Raw genomic sequence first — 22,715 nt, forward strand, 5'->3', positions numbered from 1 at the left:
ATTGTCGTAGAAAAACTAAGTTACGTTTAGATGACTAAAGTAGGGCAACTTATTCATTGTGGATACTCCTACGTTCCAGTCCATCATGGTGACAACACGGAGAAACTGACAACCACAAACTCTTATATTTACATCTATGACCAAGTTAGTATCACCAGTTAATCCAGCAAGAGTGTATTTAGGTTATAGTACAAAACAAAAGCACCCAGAGGACACCCACACAGGCACAGGCAGAGCATGCAAGGTTCACACAAAAGGACCTTCCTACTGAATCTTCATGCTGCGACCTTTTAGTGCTAACCACTGTACCACAATGTAGTTCATTTAACAAGTTAAATAGAATAGCATCAAGACCTTCTCATACTTGTGATAACCATGTCTTTATATGTACACGGGAGAACAGAAACTAAGTAATACATGTATCATTCCACTACAAACCATAAAAACTGTATTTTTACAAGGACATTTTTGTACATTTATTTAAAAATATTCTTATTTACTGTGTGTTGTACTATATTGTGCATGATCTGCTTGCTCTTTGTTCTGTGTGGTTTTGCATTGATTTGATTTGCCAGGAGACAGTAACAGAGAAGGTTAAACTATTGAAATGTGCTGTTGATGCTTGTGGGCTGTGTAAACAGTGTTAACAGGGTCAAAGTTCAACCTTGTGGGCAAAGTTTGTAGCATTTTTGTTGCAGTGGAGAAGGTAAGACCCAAACCTTTTTCTATATATTAGACCTTTTTCTCATTTTGAATGTTTTTGATCAAGACAGCCCTATAAATGTATTCAGTTTTAAGTATTATGTGTTTTTTTCTAACTCAGCAGTATTTCTTTACTTTGTTTTGGATTAAAGGGAGTCTTTCACATTACTATGCTGGAATACTCACAGTGTGCTAGTGTCAAAAAAATTGGGTCAGGGTGCTGGGAATTTATCCCAACTTTCTGGTACACAGAATGTCTCACAATGACTGTGCAGGCACTGTGCCCTGCTTTGGCAGAAAACACACTGTAGGGTAGAATAAATTTGGGAGGCTAAACAATTTTTCCTTCAAAAACACAAGGTAAAGTTTATTGCTTTTAATTTATAGACACAAAAAAGTAGAGTTTGATTTTTTCTGTAGTCCCTTTTTAATGTCACTGTTTGCATTTTGTGTTGAAGAACCATGAAATCTCAACTAAATGCAGTGTGTGTAACGCTTGATTCAACAGCAAGAACGTGTCTTTCTCAACTTTGAAGCAGCTTTCTCTTGTAATCTCTTTCTTGTTTCGATAAGTTGACATTAAATATTTTCAGTATTGTGCAACACTCTTGCTGACTTTTCTTCTGTTATCTGTCAAGATGATCCCACACTGTTTCAATAATGTTGAGGTCTGAGCTCAGGGGAGCCCAGTCCATGACATATAGTTTTCAGCTGTTTTTCTATCCAAGTATGCTTTTACTGCATTGTCAATGTGTTTAATGCTGAGAAATGAAGCCAGTGCCAAACATACGCTTTCCACTTTCAACTTTGCCAAGATTCCCAACTGGCTTAAATGCAGCTCCAAACCATGACAGAGTTTCTATTGTATTCTATAGATGGCTGTAGAAACTCACTGTTGTACCTGTCTCTTAACATACTAATGATGTTTAGAACTAGAAACTGTAGCCATCACTCCATAAGGTTTTTGACACTTATTTGCAGTCCAAGTTTTTTCTAATTTGGCATACTTCAGCCTTCCTCACTGTTTCCCTGCCTTTAAAACGGCTCCTTGACAGCCACCCTTTCACTGTGACCATTTCTAATGAGGCTTCTGCAAACAGTAGATGGATCAAATGAAGGGCCAGAAGCATCTCTCACTTTATGATGGAGTTTGTCACATGGATGGGTTGACAATCATCGGGGAAGAGAACATACAGGAGAGGGTTCGTCACACATTCTTGGGAAACAGTACATTTGCATAATGAATCAATTTTGGGGGATTTCCTTGCCTGGATGATTGCACACGCATCAAGACCAGTGTTCAGAGTGATGATTGAGGTTGTGTGCTTTACTAACCTGACACTAGAAATCAAAAATCCAGCTACAGATGTTCAAGTTCAGGCCCAAGCTACACAGTTAGACTGGTTGGTAAAATGGTGTTAAAGACTTAACTGAAGTCCAGAAAGAGCAATATGAGATGGATTTCTCCAAGCGCAGGGCGATGTAAAGGGTGATACTGATGGGCTCCTCTGCTGACCTGTTTGCATGATATGTGAACTGATGCTGATTTAGTGTGGCAGGGATGGCATGTCAAAGCATTGTGCTATGAAAACTGCTTCATGGCAACATTTTGGGCAAATATACAACTTTATGCCTGTCAAACTGTTTTCTTTGACATTTATTGTATATTCAACTAAAGAAATTGGTATAATTTATGTGTTTTTGTGAGAGTAAAGCACATTGATAGTAACAATGTGCCCAAAGATATAATTTACAATTATTTCTTTGCTAACACTGGTTCAACCCTCGAATTAGGTCCTTTTTTAATGGGGTTTTTTTTATGTTTGACCTTAACAAACTAAAGAGAATCTGGCTTCATACATGTAAAATATTTTTAAAAAAATGATAGGTGGCTAACGACTTTTGTGCAGCTCTGTAGTACAAATGTTATTTTAACTATCTAACTAAAAAGCACCTGCCATCTTGATTCATGCAAGTTGATCAGAAGAAGAAGATCACCTGATACAACTTTATTGACACTAAAATCATTCATGCTCTCAGGGTTGACCCAAACAAAATGAGGATACTGAGGCAAGTCTCTGCTCTTGTACTAAGAAGAGAAATAACAACATGCCAGAGGACAATGCTCAAAAAGGGTAAATGCACTGTATCACTGACATTAAAAGCTATAATGTTAACACAGTTTATAACCAGTTTATGGAAATAATGATGATTACCTCTTCTTTCAGATTGCCTCCTCAGAATTCACCCATCTGTGTCACAGGCAATGGCAGAAAACAAACCCGTGGTTGCCCTTGAAAGCACAATTATCACACACGGCATGCCTTACCCACACAACCTGAGGTACCAAAAATGACCTTCAATTACCAACAAACTTGGGTACCAGAAGGTAATATTTGTTTTAAGATTAAATGATGAGTTAGAGTGTTATACAGGACAGCCAAGGAGGTGGAGGCTATTGTACGAGCTGAAGGAGCCACTCCCGCCACGGTTGGCGTCATCAGTGGGGAAGTCCATGTTGGACTGTCGTCCGAGGAGCTTGACCACCTCGCCCAGAGCAAGATCTCCCAGAAAGTGTCACGGCGTGATCTGCCCTACGTCATTAGCAAAGTGAGTCTTCGACACTTTGATCACACTCTAAATGAAATACTGCCAGAGTGTCATCCACGTATTAGATGTATGTTCTTTTCTCAGGGACTCTCTGGAGGAACAACAGTGTCAGCCACCATGATAGCAGCACACACAGCTGGGATTCCTGTTTTTGTCACTGGGGGTATTGGAGGAGTTCACAGAGATGGAGAGAACAGTGAGCTGAGTCCCACATTTTTGAAAAATACCTTTTACACATTTTTATATCATTTCACAAAGAGCTGTGCTTGGAGTAAACAAAATATGTTGTCAGGTGGGCAAATTTTACATTTCTGTTAATTTTGCCACAAAGGAAGGAACAAAGATGGTGCTGTGCACACGGTTGGTAAAGTAAAGACACATCTGGTTACAGTTGTTTAAGGTCTAAATGTGGAAGGATGTCACAACAGTAAGGTCGCTTACTGTCCTGAGATTTTATGTAAACGTGAAGGAGTTAGATAACTCCTTTCACATAAAGTATCTTTATGTGAAAACTGTATTTAAGTAAAAGCTTAAAATAGTTTCTCTGATTAGATTAATAATCTCCCAGGTCTGGATATCAGTGCGGATCTCACAGAACTTGGTAGGACTCCCATCGCTGTCGTCTCTGCTGGGGTCAAGTCCATTCTGGACATCGGCCGCACACTGGAGTTTCTTGTAAGAAATTTTTACACCACCCCCCCTCCCCCCCATTCTGGCAGGCTTAATAAAGTGGTGCATATTTCAGTATGAAGAGCAAATATGTATTAGTAATCAGTGTATTCTAATCCTTAACCTGTATGAATTCATCTAAAATGTATATACAATCGATTCTCTCTATAAACAGGAGACACAGGGTGTCTGTGTAGCCACTTATGGACAGTCAAAGAACTTTCCAGCCTTCTTCTCTCCACAAAGTGGATTCAGGTCTGCATGCCACGTCTCCAACCCTGAGGAGGCTGCAAAACTTATTGGTATATCACAATTTTATGCCTTAATAAACACTGATAGAGCACTCACACGTTAAAATTCAGTACTAGTTACTGTCTCATTTTACGTCACATTTTAGCAAATAGAATGTTAGACACTCACTGTACAGCAGCTTTGGGTTGTTATTTTTTGTATGATATTTATTTTATTGTTTTGGGGTTTTGTTTGGTCACTCAGCAAGCTCGTTGTCCCTGGGACTCCAAAGTGGCGTCCTGTTAGCTGTGCCCATCCCAGAGGAGCACGCAGCATCTGGACAGCAGATTGAAGATGCCATAAAAGTTGCAGTGGCAGAGGCAAGGTACGGAAAATCTGTTTTCAATTTTCTCTCAGGAGCCAACTTTGGATTAGAAATGTGGCCACTTTATGATACCTGATGCGCCAGGTATCATAAAGTCACTGATTAATGTCACTGATATCAGTATTAGCATCATTTTCTGTTCTCTCTTTGAACTCTCAAGGGCTGAAGGTGTCATGGGAAAAGATGTGACGCCATTCATTCTTCAAAAAGTCAATGCCCTGACTCAAGGGAAGTCCCTTCAGGCTAGTATCCTTTCAAAAGTCTGACTCATCAAAAAAATTATGCAGTAAACATGATTGTATCAAACCCTTTGGTGAAAAAAAGAGAGAGAGTACAAAGATGATTGATTGGCATGACAATGTTACTGTTGGAGACTTTTGGCCTACAGTGTATGAGAACTAGCACGGTGGCACGGTGGTTAGCACTGTTGCCGCACAGCAAGAAGGTCCACCATCAGGCCGGGGTCTTTCTGTGTGGAGTTTGCATGTTCTCCCCGTGTTTGCGTGGGTTCCCTCCGGGTACTCCGGCTTCCTCCCACCGTGCGGCTTGTGGGGATAGGTTAATTGGATAATGGATAATCCAAATTGCCACTAGGTGTGAATGTGCGAATGAATGTGAGTGTGAATGGTTGTCTGTCCCTGTGTGTTGGCCCTGCAACAGACTGGCGACCTGTCCAGGGTGTACCCCGCCTTTCGCCCTATGACAGCTGGGATAGGCTCCAGCGCCCCCCGCGACCCTGAAGAAGGATAAGCGGAAGTGAATGGATGGATGGATGGATGTATGAGAACTAATGTGTCCTTAATGTGTCCTGTTTCAAGACATTGCTCTCATTCATAACAACGCAAAAGTTGGCAGTCAAATAGCCTGTGCTCTGTCAAAGCAGATGAATGACAGAGGATTAAAATGTCAAACTTCTCCAAAAGCGTCAAAATTTCCATCCAATTCAGATTCCAATATTGTGAGTATAAACACATTTTTTTTTCAAATTCTAAAATAGTGAAAATCAAACAGTCATACATAACAGTGCATGCAATGACTATTCTGTTGCAGGTCGTGATAGGAGGAATAAATGTTGATTTTATCGCCAAGGGAAAAACAAAAGCACTTAAAGTAAGCTTCATTTACGACATGGAATCAGCCACAATAGTGCAGAGGAGGTGAACCAGACTGACTTCTGAGAACTCCCGTTATCTCTTTCAGTTTGGACAAACTAACCCAGGAAGTGTCTGTCAATCATTTGGTGGTGTAGGAAGAAACATCGCTGGTTGTTTTTTTTTTTATCTGATTATGTTTTACATCATGAACATAGTTTCCTGAGTTTCGTGAGTGATTTCTCTGTTCTCTGTTTCTCTGTTTCCTTAAAGACTCTCTAAGCAGATTAGGCCAAGAAACCCTGTTCATTTCAGCTACTGGAGCTGATTCAAACAGTGATGCAGTGTTAAACTACTGCAAACATATGGTATGTGAACACTGGTGTTTAGTCAATACCATGCACGACTAAAATCTTATTTAAAGATGAAAATAATATATTTGTTTTTTCCTCTTCAACTTTTTGTAAGAACACAAGTGGTGTGGCCAGGCTCAAAGAGCACAGCACTGCAACCTACTGTGCTGTCATCACTGAGAGTGGAGAGCTGAGTCTCGGTTTGGGAGACATGGATATTCATCAGCAAATCACAGAGCACCATGTAAGTGACATCAGACACTATTCATGCTAAGAGACATAAAGCACAAAGGGATGAAAACTGCACATATAGAATCCTCAGTCAAATGTGACAGATCTACTTTAAACAGATGAAGACTTTGCCCCTAAAATACACTTTAAAAAGCTTTTTTCCATACACGTTATACTTATTTTTTTAATGCACAAATTAGCACAACACTCTGTTCTATGCATTTTATATACCTCACATCCATTGACTATTTAGAGCCTCCAATTAACTTAACTGTGAGCGGTAGCCAGAGTAACCAGAGTGAGCCCACACAGGGTCAAGGGGAACATGGAAACCCCCCAAAGAAGGGTTGAGCAAGTCAGGAGATTCACACCCAAACTCTTCTTGCTGTGTGGTGTCAGATTATGATGATGATGATGGCTACAGTTTCTAGTTTTGTCTTGCAAAAGACATTTTTAATCTCAAGAGTCAAAAGGTTAGCCAAATACATTTTCCTATAGATGACTTTGAGTGCCATTGCTCTGTCTTTGTTTCTATTACAATATTGTGAAGCATATTCAAACACAAATTTTGACACCAGTTTTATGTACAGTGGTCCCTCGCTATAACGCGGTTCACCTTTTGCGGCCTCACTGCTTTGCATGCTTTTTTTTTTTTTTTTTTTTTTACAGCGCATTGTGTTCTGCGACCTGATCGGCTGTAGACCATTGTCAGTCTCCTTGGTGCCGTGTCTCCTGTACAGTACAGAATGCGTTGAGCTTGTCAAATTTACATAAATCTTCGATCGCTAGCAGTGTGACTCTGAAGTGCAGTACTGTATGTTTGTAAGATTTCTCCCCAACAAACACAACAATGTCGACGAAACGTTTTGCATTGCCAAAGGCACCTGTGGTAGCACCCAAAAGGCAGAGGAAGATCCTACCGCACAAAAAGTTGGACTTCTGGACATGCTAAAGTAAGGTAGACATTACGCATAAGGCACACCGGATTATAAGGCGCATTAGGCAAAACAAATTTCACCTATTGCCTGTTATGTTTAGAACGTAACTCTCGCGATAAACGAGAGACCACAGTACACAAATTTAAAAAAAATTACATATGATAAAGGATCTAAAGGTAAGGACATTTATTAAGACAAAAACAGAACTGCACTGTGTTTGTGTCTTATTATGGAAGAACTCCACATTCATTTCTAATGTATTTGCTAACATTTGTGGTGGCAATACTCATATTAGCTTTCTGGCTTTGTATGTTTTCAGACAAGCTAGCTTCTGACATGATTAAAACATAAATTTTAAGATGACCTCAGACCCCAACTAAGAACGTTTTACAGACATGGTACACAAAAACACTTGCAAGAGAGGCAAAGTTACCCAAGTATACAGGAACTGTATATACAGGAACTGTATACTTGGCTGAGCACATTACTGCCCTGTAAAACAGGAGAAATAGTGCAGAGGAAACACGCTGCAGTTGGCCTGGTCAGTCTTGCCAGAACTATGTGCACAACTCTGTCCTAAGGTACTCTACTGCCATCTACTGTCCAAAGTGATATGCATTCATTTGCAACAAAAAACTTGGAGGACCTCTTGAACCTTGTCATACCAGTAAACAAAGTAAAGCATCCATGATTGCCTACATATTTAACAAGACTTGATTCACAATTTTGACCACATATTTGTGTGGGTCACAAAGGCTATAGTAACACAAATAATCAGTGGTTACAGCCAATGTATGCAGAAGAGCATCTCTGAATAGTATGGAGCAGCAGACGACCACACCAGGCTCCAGTCCTATCAGCTAAGAACAGGAAACTGAAGCTAACGTTTGCACAGCCTCACTTAAATTGGACAGCAGGAAAAACATTGCTTGGTCTGATAAGTCTCGATTTCTGGTGGTGATTTGGAGCCAGCATTTGAAATAAGCAACATCAAACCACTGAATGATCATGCCTTGTATCAATGGCTCAGGCTGCTAAGATATTTTCTCAGCTTCTTCCAGCAGGTCGCCATGCCGTGTCACAAAGCTCAAATTATCTCAAACTGGTTTCTTGAACATGACAGTGAATTCACTCTACTCAAATGACCTCCACAGTCACCAGTTCTCAGTCCAATAGAGCACCTTTGTGATGTGGAGAAGCAAAAGCTTCTCATCAGCTGTTGAATTTACGAATTAAGGCAGTTCTGAAGGCAGATGGGCCCAACCCCGTAGCAAGATGTACCTAATAAAATGCTTGGTTAGTGTATTTCGGTTTTGTACAGTTTTGGACAGGTATATTTTCTCAATTTGCTGACTGATTTATTAAATTTATGAAATTATTGATTTACATTTTGCTATTGTTTTCCCTGAGCCCCTGTGAAGAACCTCTGGTTTTACAAAATGCTAAATACGCTGTACTTACCATTTCAATATTCTGTCACTGAATAATTTTTTGTAGGTGTCACAATTCAAGACGCAACTTTCATCAGCCACACTCGTGTGTCTCGATGGTAACATTCCCACCTCAACCATCAACTATGTTTGTTGTTTTGCTGAAAAGCGCAACATAAATGGTAACCAATGGAAAGACATGATTCTAAAAAAATCTCAAAAATGTGCTTTTATTGATTGTAACACTAAGATTTTCATGCGTATCGCAGTTTGGTATGAACCGACCGACTCAGAAAAGGCTTGTAAGCCTTTCCTTTCAGATGCCTGGAAGTCTTTGTCCTATTCATCTCCAAACCTGGCAGAGCTGTGCACCATGAATAAAACACTGGGTGTCAAAACACCTGAAGGTAAACTATGTTACTCCTCTTTTATCAGCGAAAGCCATCAAAAAACAAACTCACACCCTCTGCTATTGATGTTAGAGCTCTTGTCAAAAATGCAAATACTCTGACGGAAGTTGAGGATGTGGTTTTGTATTGCGGCAGTGCTGCCGAGCACACTCGACGAGACGCTCAGTGTTGCTGTGGCTCTCTCGCGCCCTCTTCTGGAGCATCTTCACTGCCTGGTGGTGACTCTAGGGGCTAATGGTGTGTTGCTGTGTGGAGAGTACGATGAAGGCACAGTCAACTTGCAGCCAAGAAAACAGAAAAGGGTAAGGATGGTCTTCATGCCAGCCTGTAACGATTTGCTCTGACAGTAGTGGTGAAAATGGCTTTTTTCCTGCTTCTGTTTGCAGAAGAGGCAGCTTTGTGGTCTCCACTACCCAGCACTTGCTGTGACCCCAGAGGAGATAATGAATGTGTCGGGAGCTGGAGATAGGTGCTAAAAATTTGCTTGACCTACTTCATACATCTTGTTCTTATTTGACTTTCATTTCCTTTGTTTCTTCTGCTGCAGTTTTTCCACTTTTCAATTTCCATGACCTCTTTCTCTCCCCATCTCACTGGCATTCTTTCACTGAGTCACAAAATGAGGGTGAAACACTCAAACAAAAGACTCTCATCCCCCCTTTGTTTCCAGTCTTGCAGGTGCCTTAATGGCAGGGATTCTCCTGGGGAAAGACACAGACAGCTGTGTTCGGATGGGACTCTTGGCTGCAAGGACATCTCTGGCATCCCCGCACCCCATCGCTCCAATCCTCACTTTAGATGCTGTAAACCCCAACAAAGTCCACACTCAGACCTGGCCCAAACCAAGCCTTGTGTGGATTGATTAAAAAATAATAAAAAATTGTGTTAGCTTTTTAATATTCTTATGGAATTGTGACCGAGGAAACTATGAAGAACAAAAGAAAAAACCATTGAATTCTAATTTTCCTTGATTATTAATGTTCTGTAATAATTGTATCTTGCAAAATATATCAAGCAGCTTTGTTAATTTTATACAGCCATATGATAACCAAATTCAATAAACAGATTATAAAAATTATGAATTCAAGGGCATTCTGGTGCTTTGATTTCTAAAGAATGACACAGTCAGTGGTTTGCAGTTGAATAATTACTATGATGATTTTGTGAAAGGCACTAAATACAAAAGAATCTATAAAATACATTACATTAAGGACAGATGGAAAGCAAGTTATTATGAACCAGTGTTTTTATATAAATATTTTCTTTTTATGTTTTAATTATGTTTACACAATAACATATAAAAACAAGATTCTATAATATTGGATGGGTAAGATATTCCTTTATATTTTTGTGTCACAGCAACTATATATTAAATAAAATCTGTTAAAAAAAAAGCTTAAATAATCAGAATCAGAATCTTTAATGACATTGTAGGAGTGAAACAAACATTGAACAACGAAATTGAGTTGCAATTATCTCAGTGCAAAAGAAGACACAGATAGATAGATAGATAGATAGATAGATAGATAGATAGATAGATAGATAGATAGATAGATAGATAGATAGATAGATAGATAGATAGATAGATAGTGCAAATGAATAATATGTAAAAAGTTGAATATAACTAACATAGTAATGACGGCTGATTTAAAATATATGCATTTTGAATTTAGAAAATAATAACTAAATTTCTTCGTAAGTGCGTTGCAGTGGCAACTACATTCCTATTGAACGTAATGGAACGATGGGAAAATGTAAAAACTACATCTCCCTGAAAGCATCAGGCCATCTGCGCAGACTCAGTGGCACTGAATACTTGCCCCACTCCCTCCTCCCAACTATAATGCTAGCTAAGATGGTGGTTTGAGCGTAAATTGTCTCCACAATACCAAGAAAAGAAAGGGGCAAAACATCTTTATAGCCTTTTAATTACAACAGAACAACACAACTACTGGTGTCTTACGTGACCCTCTATAGATATTTTGACATTTCAGATACATTGGCTCGCAGTCCCCGCCCAATTTAGTGTGACTCCCTTGGAGAGGAATCCTAAGCTAAATACGGACAGGGTAAGTAACGCTAACGTTAGCCAAGCTGCTAGCTGAGCTAGCCAGCTTCCATTCTGCCTCAATAAATGAAGGGCAATTATGTCTGTTGCGATTTTACTGACTGACTGTAAAGTTTTCTCACTCTTCATGATTTTCTGCCCAGCTAATCTTAATGTCGTTTGAGTAATGACAGTTGTTTATAGTGCCAACAACTTGTTCCCAGTTCAGTGTTAGCTTATGTAAGGCCTCGTCGTCAGCTCAACTCCAAACCCTCGTACACTCTGATAATGTAGCCTGCTAACTACGGGTTAGCTTAAGCAAGCTGTCACTTTTTATATAGGGGGGCACCATAACGTTATGTCATACGTTTTTTTAAAACTACGAACGTCAATATTGGGGAACGTCTCATGTCCACATGCATTATATTTGTGATTAATATCGCAGTTGTCACGGAATACTTGGTCTCAATCAGACCGGCGTCTTTTGCCAGTTCGCGGCTAATGTTAGCTTAGCCCGTGGTTAGTCAAATAACATCTGTCATAACGTACGATCCAGGAGACTAAGCAGCTAAAGTTACCAGCTTGGCCAACACGATTTGTTCACGACTTTAGTGGGGATGTCTGCGAGTGAAAACGCAAAACGGCGATAGCCATGTACGTGTAGGGTTATTTGCGAAAATGCTGCCCGGCATTGTATGTCTATAGTCTTTTAGGTTTTTATCGAGCTCTCGATGGGCTCGTCTGCTGGCAGCGGTGTTGTCACGTAGAAAACAGGCTGGTGTTTAAATGCCAACAACAGGCGATTCATTCGTAAATAAACCTATTTTATTGTATTTGTCTTTAACGTCGACCATGACGTGTCAGCCCAAGAAAGATACCACAACATCCGCATTATCACTTTGCGACCATCAGTTCTGTTTTTTTAAGGATTGGGTTGGTACGTACACCCATTTGGCTTATTTTAGACCTAGCTAGAAAAACCAGTGCCGCCCAATGAAAAGACCTCAACAGAATGCAACAAATCTTCCATCTGTGGAGGCCAGAATGACCCGTTATTATTCAAGCCTTTTCGTGGTCATCTGTAGAGGTGTTACCGATGAGTGTTTCTCTTTGCGCGATGTAGCACACTCAGATATATTTAACTGTTATTGAGGACTAAAGAAAACGGTCGGATATATTTATTTAGGACCGTTTGAAATAGTATTGAGACACAAATGTGTCAATTGTTGACACCTTTTTCTTAATCTTTGATGTATCACTTAAATATTACAGCTCTGTGTGTAGCACAATGATTTTCAGCAGTATTACTCGGGAAGCACTGAAATCCTGAGCTGATACAATGTTTGAAATAACAGTTTGGCCTATAGCTGATGGGGTGGGTGTGTTGTTGTTTTCATTTATACCCTCCCCCCCCCTCTTTTTGTCTTTTTTTTTTTCTTTTTTTTTTTTTTACAAAAGAAGCAAAAAATCTTGACCAGATTGTTTTAAAAATCTTCAGGTAGTCAACAAGGCTGATACTGATGTTTAGCTATTATAGTGGTGCTTCTCTACTTTGTGCTGTCATTTGATTAAAAAACTTTGTTTTAAAATGCTGGGTGATCTTAAGTAACTGGTTTGGGATTCAAAAATTGCATTTAAAAATGCAATTAAAAGTATTTTGGCGTGTTCACTGATATATTGTCATGTTGGAAGTTCAATCGAAAGGGCTATACCTTTCTGCTGTTAAGCATCTGCACTGACAACAAGTTCAGTCATTCTAAATAAATTGTAAATATATTGCTTGCTATATTTAGTCAGTTCTGAGTGGAGCTCTTATACTCTTCATTTATGTTTTGGTAGCCCTGTGCTCTGTGATCCGCTTCAGTACTCAGCCTTGCTGCGCCATAGGATGTCCCACAGCCCTGAAATGAAGGACGACCCCATGGAGTGCCCACTGTGCATGGAGCCGCTGGAGATTGATGACGTCAACTTCTTCCCCTGCACCTGTGGCTACCAGATCTGCCGCTTCTGTTGGCACCGCATCCGTACAGATGAGAACGGCCTCTGCCCCGCATGCAGAAAGGTGAAATGGATGTAGATGCCATTAAGCTCATTAAACAGGAGGATGATTTGTCTGGCTCAGCAGTCTTGTTGGAGGAGACATCATGTAATTAGAATTACACAGGTGTAGCTTGTGTGTAACCACGCCTTAAATTAGTAATTTTTTTTTCCTTTGAATGGGAGATATTTCTGTTTGTAACGCAGTTCTTTGTGTTTTTGTGTAGCCTTATCCAGAGGACCCTGCTGTGTACAAGCCTCTGTCACAGGAGGAGATCCAAAGGATAAAGAATGAAAAGAAGCAGAAACAGAATGAGAAGAAGCAAAAGGTGACAGAAAACCGCAAGCATCTGGCCAGTGTCAGAGTGGTCCAGAGAAATCTGGTGTTTGTGGTGGGGCTCTCGCAGCGACTCGCTGACCCAGAGGTGAGTGTAATGCTGACATTACACTTCAGCTACCTGTGACAGGAACGTTGAAACTTATGGTATTCAGTTTGATGCAGCTAAGGAAGTGGCTGTATCACTGTAGATTTGGGCTTGACAGATGCAGTGAAGTTTAAATGTACTTTGTTGGAGAATGATCGTTATGTATATTTAAATGTTTTTACCTGCAGCTTCCCCCTGATTCGTGATTCTGTTGAATATTCAGTTTGAAAGAGCTCAGTATCCCCAACACTTTGTCACAAGTGTTGTTGTGTTTTACCCACAGGTCCTAAAACGGCCAGAGTATTTTGGGAGGTTTGGGAAAATCCATAAAGTGGTCATCAACAATAGCACATCTTACGCAGGTTCACAGGTGAGGAGGGTGGATTAGGTTAAAACAGAAATTTAATAATGAAAATCCTCTTTCATAGCTACAGTGAGCTCATAAAAGTATGCAACCTCATCAATGGCATGTTTATTTACCTGTTTTGTTTTTTAGGGGCCTAGTGCCAGCGCTTATGTTACTTACATCCGCTCTGAAGATGCTTTAAGAGCAATACAGTGTGTGAACAATGTGGTTGTTGATGGCAGAACACTCAAGGTGAGAAGTTGACCCAAAGATCTTTGTTCATTTTTAGTGATTTTAGTAGTCTTTTAAAGTGCACAAAAATTAGTCATTTTATTCTCCATTTTCTTTTCTGCTTCTAGCTGTTTAACACAAACGTCATTGTAAACAATGTAGATTACACAGAAAAGAATTCTTTGAAAAGAATTAGTATGAATTTCTATGTAAAACTTTCTTCTTCTATTTCTTTCTTTTGCAGGCTTCTTTAGGCACAACAAAATACTGCAGTTACTTCCTCAAAAGTATGCAGTGTCCCAAACCTGATTGTATGTACCTACATGAGTTGGGGGATGAAGCAGCTAGCTTTACTAAAGAGGAGATGCAGGTACACTTTTTTTTCCTCTTCCCACAATGAGAGTCAGTTGTGGTTTAAAGCACCTTTTTGACTCATGTTATGTTGCTTCTTCAGGCAGGAAAACATCAAGAGTATGAGCAAAAACTCCTCCAAGACCTCTATAAAATTAACCCTAGCTTTCTACAACCTCCAGCTTGTGGAACAGAAAAGTCAAAGAGTAAATCCAACTCCACACAGAGGTTGGTTTTTAATGATATTTAGATTTGTTGTATTTTTATTATTTACACACAGTGCAGCAGAGGCTCATTTCTGTCCTGCTTTGTAACAGAACCAACAGTAGCAATGGTAAAGATGGGTGGCCGACGCTGTCAGGGCATAACAAACTGTCCAACGGGCTTTCAGAAGACCGCAAGTCCCCTCCACTGCTAGACTATCTAGACCAAGAAGCTATTACTTCAGATGGGCTAGAAACAGAGCTAGGTCCAGGCCAGCGTACTGCCTTGTCCCCCTTCTCCTCTAACTGTGACAGTAACAGGTACATGGGTTTTTCCTCCGGAAAAGGACTTGCATGTTATTGAATAAAGCAATTGTGTATTTATTTTGCAATGACCTTTTTTTCTGTCTATATATAAATTTTCTACCTGCAGTCCCAGTGACAAACCTCCAGAGTCTATCGGCATGGTAAATGGCGAGACTTTACAACAGGTAATACAGCATTAACCAACCTCTGTGGTTCTTTTGTTTGAATATAAATCTGAGTATGAATCAGCAGTAATAAGGACAACGTCACAAACATTTTCTTCTTTCTTGTTTTTTTTTTTCCTTTTTAAATAAAGATACCCACAAGTGACTCGCCCTCCCCTCCCCCGGGTTTAACTAAGCCCAGCCTGGTAGTGCCCATCAGCATGTCAGACATCACAGCCCGTTCGCCCTTTGAGGGTGCTGCAGCTGAGTCCCAGTCACTCTTTTCAGACAACAGTAACTTCAGACATCCAAACCCCCTCCCTGCTGGTCTGCCACCCTTCCCCAGCTCCCCTCGCGGCAGTTCCGACTGGCCTATGACCCCTGAACCACAGAGCCTCTTCACATCAGGTAGAATAACACCATGTTTAATCTAGCTGTCAAACATTTTGATTACGTCTATCTGCTGTATTCTGAATTTTCTGTTGAAAAATGTTCTGTTTTCTAAACATTGAGCCAATATAACTAATGCAGGTAATGTAAATAATAAGCAGAAAATGCTTAGGCACAAGTTGCACTTAAATTTTAATGTATCTAATACCTATTCAAGCTCAAACGTATAAGACTATAATAAAAAGGGGAAGTTTGTTTAATTTGCATGTAAGGAAATTTCAAAACTATTGCAGGTGTAATCTTTATCATCTAAGTTTATCAGGTAGTCCAAGTTTTGTGTCTCCTATAACCTCTGTGTTTTCTCTCCCTTCAGACACAATACCAGTGTCGTCCTCCACAGACTGGCAGGCGGCCTTTGGCTTTGGCTCGTCCAGCAAACAGCAGGATGACGACCTAGGCTTTGATCCTTTCGATGTGACTCGCAAGGCTTTGGCCGACCTGATAGAGAAGGAGTTGTCAGTACAGGATCAGAGCCCTTCATCCCCAGGGCCCCTCACCCAGGGGAGCAACCATGGACCCAGCCTGCCACCCTCCAACCCTAACCCCAGCGCTTCCCATCACTTCCCCAGTGGCCTCCCACGTGTCCCACAGCACCACAGAACCATCTACAGCTCCTTCAGTTTCCCCAGCACTCACAACAGCCAGGCCAGTCAGCAGCAGCCAGCTGCCAGACACCCCTGGTTGGGCGTGCCCACACGGAATAACCTCACACACTTGAACCACTCAGCCAGTGCTGCCTCACACAGTAATTTTCTGGACCTGAATCTGCCGCCTCAGCACAACACAGGGCTGGGAGGGATCCCCATCTCAGGTACCAGACCCGTGGGTCACTTTGGCACCTTTCTGTGTCACATTGCAGTAGTGCATGTTAAAACAGAGAATCAACAAGCTATTTAATTTCACAGCACATGTGTGCTGCGGCATGGCATTATGATACTTGTTTTGATTAGCATGTATTGATTTTTTTTTTTGCTGGCAGATGCAGTTTTGTACTTAAACACAAAAACACCTGAGGAGCTGACATGTCTGTTTACTTCTCTCTTGTAGAAAACAGCAGCTCTATAGACGGCTTAAATGTGAAAGAGTGGCAGGATGGTCTCAGGGCTCTTCTGCCCAACATCAATATCAACTTTGGGGGCCTCCCAAATTCCTCGTCCTCTTCCTCCTCCTCATCCTCCAACAGTGTTAACCACATTGGTGGGCCAGCTGGACCTGCAGGCATGTCGCACAGCCTGAGCTGGGACGGCACAGGCAGTTGGATGGACCCTGCTATTATTACAGGTTGGCAATTAGTTCACAGCAACATTTCACATCTTTTATGAAGCAAAAATCCAAAATAACTGGTTTGGGCTTTTGTTTGTTTGAAATTATTTAGTTTAGTCCTAAAAGATTGGTCTGTAAAAACATCAGCACTATTAGTGAAATTACTTGATATTTAATATTTAACATGATAACGGCTGACACGTTTAAGCAAGTTTAAAACTGGGCGTATACAAATCATGGATGAGTTATTAGATTCTTTTTTTGTTTTGTCTTTTGTGGTAATGAAAATCAAGTTGTTATTATCTTTTGCCAAGTCATAATTGTAAGCAGTCATTTTCCATCTCGTCTGGTAGTGAGGATGAGTAGTTTGGTATGACGTTTGATTTGAATGTCAAACATATCCTGGGAAATTCCATCAGCGTATTTAGCAGAATAATAGCAAGGAAAGAGCACCATAAATATTTTACAGGCATCAAAATGCTTCCTCCTTTTCACTATTGTAGAAGTGGGTAAAAACAACTGGCACAATGTGGTCATTTATGACATTTTTGAGCAGAGGGAGGAGCGCGAGTGACAATCTCACACAAGACTAACCCTGGAGTTCTGAAATTTTTACAGCTTTGGATGACAAAATGAAGAAAGTATGAAGAATTTCATTTTTTTAGCATAAAGCGTAAATGTGTGTCAGCTATTGTGACTGATAACAGAAAAGACAAAAAACATTTTAAAGTATTTTTTAAACTGATTTAGTGTCTTAACTACATGATTAAGAAAAGCCTTTCAAAAGAAGTTGCATAACTTTTCCATTTTGATGTGTCATATAAGCAATATATTGTTATATTGAATAGAAATGATGAGAAAGTCACCAATGACAGCACTACTCTGAATGTTTCAACAAAGCAGCTGATCACAAAAATCCCAAATATCATTGTCTTTATGTCAGATTTGTGTTGTGGTGTTTTTTCGCCATCACTCATCTCTTGTCCTCCCTCTCCATAACCCCCCGCAGGCATCCCAGCCTCAGCCGGCAACAGTTTAGACTGCCTCCAGGACGATAACCCACCACACTGGCTTAAATCCCTGCAGGCGCTCACAGAGATGGACGGCCCTGCCAGCTCAGCGATGCCCACTCCCCAGCCCCTCCACAGCAGCCTCCTCGATGCCCACATCCCTCTTCACCACAGAGCCGCCGCCGGCTGGGCTCCCTACCTTCCCCCTCCCACAGCCAATCCCGCCAGTCAGTTCCACTCCCCTCCCCCAGGCTTCCAGACCGCCTTCAGACCCCCAGGACAGCCCTCCACAGAGCTGCTACAGAGTGCTGCTGTGGACCGCCACTGAACACAGACTACAGCAGACACCCATCCATTGCCCCACTACCACTTTATACCCACTCATCTTGTACCCTCTCCCTCCCCCTCCCAATGCAATACACACCAATCTGCAGAGTATGAAAAATTAACAAAGTAACAAACATGCTTTCATCTTTTTTCTCTTCATCCTTCCTTTTTGTCCACTCTGAAGGCATTTTATTTTGTTTTTGTTTGTGGCACACAAGTTATCAGTACCTTTTTGTCTGCTGCCATCACCACTCCTTAGACCTAGTTCTGGGTGTAACATGGGATTCATTATGTAGCTTACTGTTAACGGAGAGCACAAGAATCAATATAGGATCGAGCACCCAGTGGTGACATGAGAGTTAACTCCACAAACTGGCAAATAAACAAATTAGCTGATGTGAGGTCTTTTTATTTTAAAAGTAACTAATGATTAAGCATGAACAGCATTTGTGTTTTTGAAAGTTGAAGTCTTGATTAGTTTTCGAGGAATGAACCAAGCTGTGAATCTGCTCTTTGAAGCTTTGCCCCAAAGACCCTCATCCTCCCCAGTTTAACAGGAGTCTGTGAAACGGTTAATTCTTACAGTTGTGTCGAGAATAAGGAGAGATGATAGAGGGAAGCCCTTTTCAGACATGGGATTCGTGACATCACTTCGTTCAAAGGGAGTTGTCATTCTGACTTGAGTCACTTTTATATTTATGTTTATTCAGATAAATAAGGGAAGGGAGACAAAAAAGAAAAGACTGGCTGCTTTGGTGGCAAAAAATATTGTCAGCATCTCCTACCGTACCCTGCTTCTTACACACAGGCATCGTGACAGATCTGTCTTTGGAAATAGGCAAATCACATCAAAGAGGATTGTAGTAATCACATTGTGAATGAGAAAAGGAGTCGATTAGATAAAATATCATTGTGTACATGTAATTGCTGTTTAGAGACGCCTCCTAGTGAATCATCATCCTGTGCGTGCCTATCCGCCAACATGCCTGTGTGCAATCAAACTTCAAATTGATTTGTAAATGCCGTCAGGTCTAGCCGTACAAGACGGTGATTGAAATACAGAAAAAGTGACCATCTAGACGTTTAGCTGATGTGTAAGGTTAACAAAAAGAAGCGCATGTCTGAAGGGGGCTGGAGAGAAGAGGGGTTGGTCTTAGCTTTTTGTTGAGTGGGTTTAAAAATGAATAAATAAAACGAAACCTCAAAAACAAAAAAAGAAGCTGAGAATTGGTTAGTAAAGGTCAAGATGCAGATGAGACAGGGGAGTTGAGGGCACAGGCTATGCATGGGCTCCCTGTTAGGTAAGGACACAAATGGCCTGCTTTGAGAGGCCACTTGGCTCACATTCTCTTTAGTCGAGGGGAACTCCCATTGGCCCCGTCCTGCTGGAGGGAAAATTTTGCTGAACCTCTGTATCAGAGGATAGAGCATCGCCTAACCACAGGGAGCCAGGGCTTTGGGAGATCGTGGCACACATCCTGAGCACTAGGGTTAGACTCACAGTGCCACTGTGTGGTACCTACAATAGCTAGCCCTAACATGGACAGCCACCACTTAGTAAGGACAATGACTAGATGGATGAGGATATGTCGAATACTAACGAGGGTAATAAAGGGGTTAACAGGTCCCTTTGTTTGACCCACGAGGGCTTAAACGAGGCCTTAAAATGGACAGATGAGAGAGAGAGAGGAGCTTGAGCGATAGGAAGGAGAGCATCAGGACTGCTGAAAAATATGCAATATTGTACATGACTTTGACAACTGTATCTGATCATGTGTCACAAAGGAAGGTGCCGCAAGACGATACCAAGTACTGTAGTAGTGATTTAAGGAGCCTTTAGGATTTGAAATCAACCTCTCTGACCACCACCTTTTTTTCTTTTTGAAGTCTTAATTCTGATCTGTGTTCGCTCTCTCTACCGCTCTCTTCTCTCTCGATCTTGCTCTGTCTCTCTGATCCCCATCCTCCCCCCCTGCTGTTCTCTATTTAACAGTATTCACAAAATGAACAAAGTCATCCAGGAGAAACCAACACAGAGTCATACAATGGGTTTTAACATGATGTTGCAAGGAAAAAATAAACAAAACGACAAATTTGAGGCGCTTAAAGGAAGTGAACTGTCCTCTGCAGGTCTGGAAAAATGAACCTTAAATAAAACTAAAAACTCTGAGCTGGTGTTTGTCTGCTGTTGTCTTCTCATCACTGCCTTCTGTAGAAAATACAAATCCCAGGAAGCTTGCTTTTAAGTTGCTCCTCTATTATTCCAAATCCTTCCACTGGGGGGCAGATCACTTTTTGTCAGCTAGGAAGCTCTGCAGTCAAACTTCAGCTGAGCACACAAGGTGACACAGAACAACACCGACTACAGTTTTTCAAATACACCGCATTTCCACCACTAAGCGTTTTCGGTGATTGGATATAGGCAGAGTACTGATGGGCATAATCGTTGGTCAGATTTCTTTGAATCCAACATCTTTTCATTGCAGCATTGCTGCCAGGAGCAGAGCATGTGTGCGTATCACTGTCCTTTAGTTTGCAGCTCTGCACTCTCCCCGGCCAATGCAGCAGTAGATACCTGCTGCAGCGAGGTCTCTTCTTTTTTTTTTTTTTGTCCTGCAGGACTTCTGACAGACACGGGGAGGAGCACAGTTATTACTCTTTACAGTGTCTCCACTATTTCTGCAGTCAGTTAACTGAATCTGATGCCTCCAATATGCTGTTTAACTCTGAATATTGTTTCTATGGGAGATTAATTACACATACAGGACCTGAAGGTCTCAATTAGAACCAGAAGTAAACGTTTTTATTTGGCAGTTTAAGGTGTTAAAATTACTTATAACTGTCATAGTTTAAAGTCTTTCAAGCTCGCTATCCTTCTGTAGCATGTACAATAACATCTCAAGTTCAAAAATATCATCAATATCACAATATCATTTTCAAGTTTTTTATGAAGACTGTCCAGATTCAAATGCAATAGTAGGTATGAGAATGCTTTAATAATAAATAAAAATAAGCATCATAATAATGAAAACTAAAGCAGAAGCAAATCACACTGAAGAATCAGAGAAAACGCAGCACTTGAAACTGTTTTTTCTCAGCGTATTTGTCTATGATCTCCAGATAAAGTTTCAATAAACAAAACACACTCGGTGTATTCGCCGATCAATCGAAGGAAAGAATTATTCAGTTGTTCAAATGGCCGATGACGTCTTTGTTTCTTTCATTCGATTAATCGATGAGTCGGCTGGTAGTAAGTGGACATGTGGCTAAAATGAACACCCCGGGATGCTTGGAGCTGCCCCGCCTCTAGTTTTAGGCTGCAGGTGCTGAGGAGGCACCAACAGAGGAAGGTGAGTGTAAATAATGCAGGCAGGCAGCAGATTCAGGGGTTGTGACAATGAGTCAGCAGCAACACAGATGGAGGGGGTGGGTTGGGGGGGCTTGCTGTGAGTGTTCCCGGGCCAACAAACACTCGTGCAGACTGATGAAACATAATGGAGGGATCGTAGCGATGATGCATGACTGACGTCTTTAGAAATCTGTTTTCTCCAGCTATGGAAAATAACTGCCGTTTGGCGCCGTTTCTGCTCAAGTGGAAAAAGATTGGCACTGAAGAAGGCACGATGGACTTGCGGATTAGTTTATTGATTTGCTTGCTTTGATGAAGCTGCGTTCATCATAAGGCTAAAGAGGATGGTGGATGACTAAGGTGTAAAGGTTAGAGGTAATTCGTAGAGAGGTATCGATTTTTGCAGCACATCGCAAAACACCTGGGTCAAAGCAGATCATATTGGATCATAAAAGAACATTTATGCTTTTGAGACTTTAAATTCCAGGTTTCTTTTGTCTGTTTTTTCTACAAAACCAACTCATTTTGCACTGAAGTTAAAAAAAACACACACACATGAAACTCTGCTCAGGTGTTATCTCTGGATGAAGCAGAAAAAGCCCTGATTTTTCACTCTTCCACAGAGCTGTCCTCTGCAGGGGTTCAGTCTGTTAAACTGCTGAAGCCTCGCTTTCCTTGAGGACTGCAGCTACAGTATATGAGGATGTGTGCAGAGGGCACAGTAGCTGCAGTCACTGTGAAGTATGACATTGACAAATTATTGACCCTTACTAAATTAGAACTTTAAACTTAAAGATATATACAAAATACTAAAGTATGAAATACTAACTCAGAAAAAGCCTGTACAGAAATGATGTGTTGAAGTGTGGAAAATAAAAGGCTAATTTTTATTGTTTTCCATGGCGTCTCTCTTAGATACAGGAGCAGGAAAATGCCCAGCAGTCAATTCCATTTATTTGACAGGAAGTGACATCAGAGGTTAGGGGTAGCAGCATACTGATCTTGCTGTACATCTGTACAGCTAGTCTTCTTCATGTTACCTGAATCAACCAAAGTCTTCAGCATATCAGAAACCAAGTTACTGGTCTTCAAACCCTGCATGTGTGTCAGACAGGACAGTCTAAACTTAGTTTTAGGCTATGCAGTCTTTCATATG

At 40.9% G+C, this 22,715-nt stretch overlaps 2 protein-coding genes across 4 annotated transcripts; both read left to right on the forward strand.

Annotated features, from left to right (window-relative positions):
• The first annotated feature begins 626 nt into the window (after window positions 1-626).
• Window positions 627-10,312, forward strand: LOC146515255 (uncharacterized). 2 transcript variants are annotated; one of them, XM_085166784.1, is made up of 19 exons: window positions 627-706; window positions 2,743-2,837; window positions 2,931-3,045; window positions 3,138-3,312; window positions 3,397-3,508; window positions 3,881-3,987; window positions 4,157-4,283; window positions 4,477-4,597; window positions 4,758-4,843; window positions 5,416-5,555; window positions 5,648-5,707; window positions 5,798-5,861; window positions 5,962-6,056; window positions 6,157-6,285; window positions 8,708-8,822; window positions 8,910-9,047; window positions 9,186-9,352; window positions 9,437-9,519; window positions 9,721-10,312. In XM_085166784.1, the coding sequence occupies exons 2-19, from the start codon at window positions 2,759-2,761 to the stop codon at window positions 9,914-9,916; spliced, it is 2,109 nt and encodes a 702-aa protein (XP_085022910.1). In that variant the 5' UTR covers window positions 627-706; window positions 2,743-2,758; the 3' UTR covers window positions 9,917-10,312. The 2 variants fall into 2 exon arrangements, with proteins under 2 accessions (XP_085022910.1, XP_085022909.1); XM_085166783.1 differs by lacking the exon at window positions 627-706 and adding an exon at window positions 953-1,062.
• Window positions 10,313-10,841: 529 nt separating this feature from the next.
• cnot4a (CCR4-NOT transcription complex, subunit 4a) lies at window positions 10,842-20,380 on the forward strand. Of its 2 annotated transcripts, none has more exons than XM_085166781.1 (13): window positions 10,842-11,119; window positions 12,937-13,159; window positions 13,362-13,559; window positions 13,843-13,929; window positions 14,056-14,157; window positions 14,381-14,506; window positions 14,591-14,715; window positions 14,805-15,011; window positions 15,124-15,181; window positions 15,313-15,568; window positions 15,924-16,421; window positions 16,658-16,891; window positions 17,883-20,380. In XM_085166781.1, the coding sequence occupies exons 2-13, from the start codon at window positions 12,986-12,988 to the stop codon at window positions 18,209-18,211; spliced, it is 2,394 nt and encodes a 797-aa protein (XP_085022907.1). In that variant the 5' UTR covers window positions 10,842-11,119; window positions 12,937-12,985; the 3' UTR covers window positions 18,212-20,380. The 2 variants fall into 2 exon arrangements, with proteins under 2 accessions (XP_085022907.1, XP_085022908.1); XM_085166782.1 differs by lacking the exon at window positions 10,842-11,119 and adding an exon at window positions 11,126-12,034.
• Window positions 20,381-22,715: the final 2,335 nt, after the last annotated feature.

The sequence above is a fragment of the Neolamprologus multifasciatus genome, chromosome 7 (genome assembly GCF_963576455.1).
Source record: "Neolamprologus multifasciatus chromosome 7, fNeoMul1.2, whole genome shotgun sequence".
Lineage (NCBI taxonomy): Eukaryota > Metazoa > Chordata > Actinopteri > Cichliformes > Cichlidae > Neolamprologus > Neolamprologus multifasciatus.

Bases quoted from the DNA above. Each gene is read 5' to 3' on its own strand.
- LOC146515255 (XM_085166784.1), top strand. From the start codon at position 2,759: ATGAGGATACTGAGGCAAGTCTCTGCTCTTGTACTAAGAAGAGAAATA. The intron at 5,556-5,647 runs GTGAGTATAAAC...ATTCTGTTGCAG, and splicing joins CCAATTCAGATTCCAATATT to GTCGTGATAGGAGGAATAAA. The intron at 9,520-9,720 runs GTGCTAAAAATT...CTTTGTTTCCAG, and splicing joins GTGTCGGGAGCTGGAGATAG to TCTTGCAGGTGCCTTAATGG.
- cnot4a (XM_085166781.1), top strand. From the start codon at position 12,986: ATGTCCCACAGCCCTGAAATGAAGGACGACCCCATGGAGTGCCCACTG. The intron at 13,930-14,055 runs GTGAGGAGGGTG...TTTGTTTTTTAG, and splicing joins CATCTTACGCAGGTTCACAG to GGGCCTAGTGCCAGCGCTTA. The intron at 15,569-15,923 runs GTAGAATAACAC...CTCTCCCTTCAG, and splicing joins ACAGAGCCTCTTCACATCAG to ACACAATACCAGTGTCGTCC.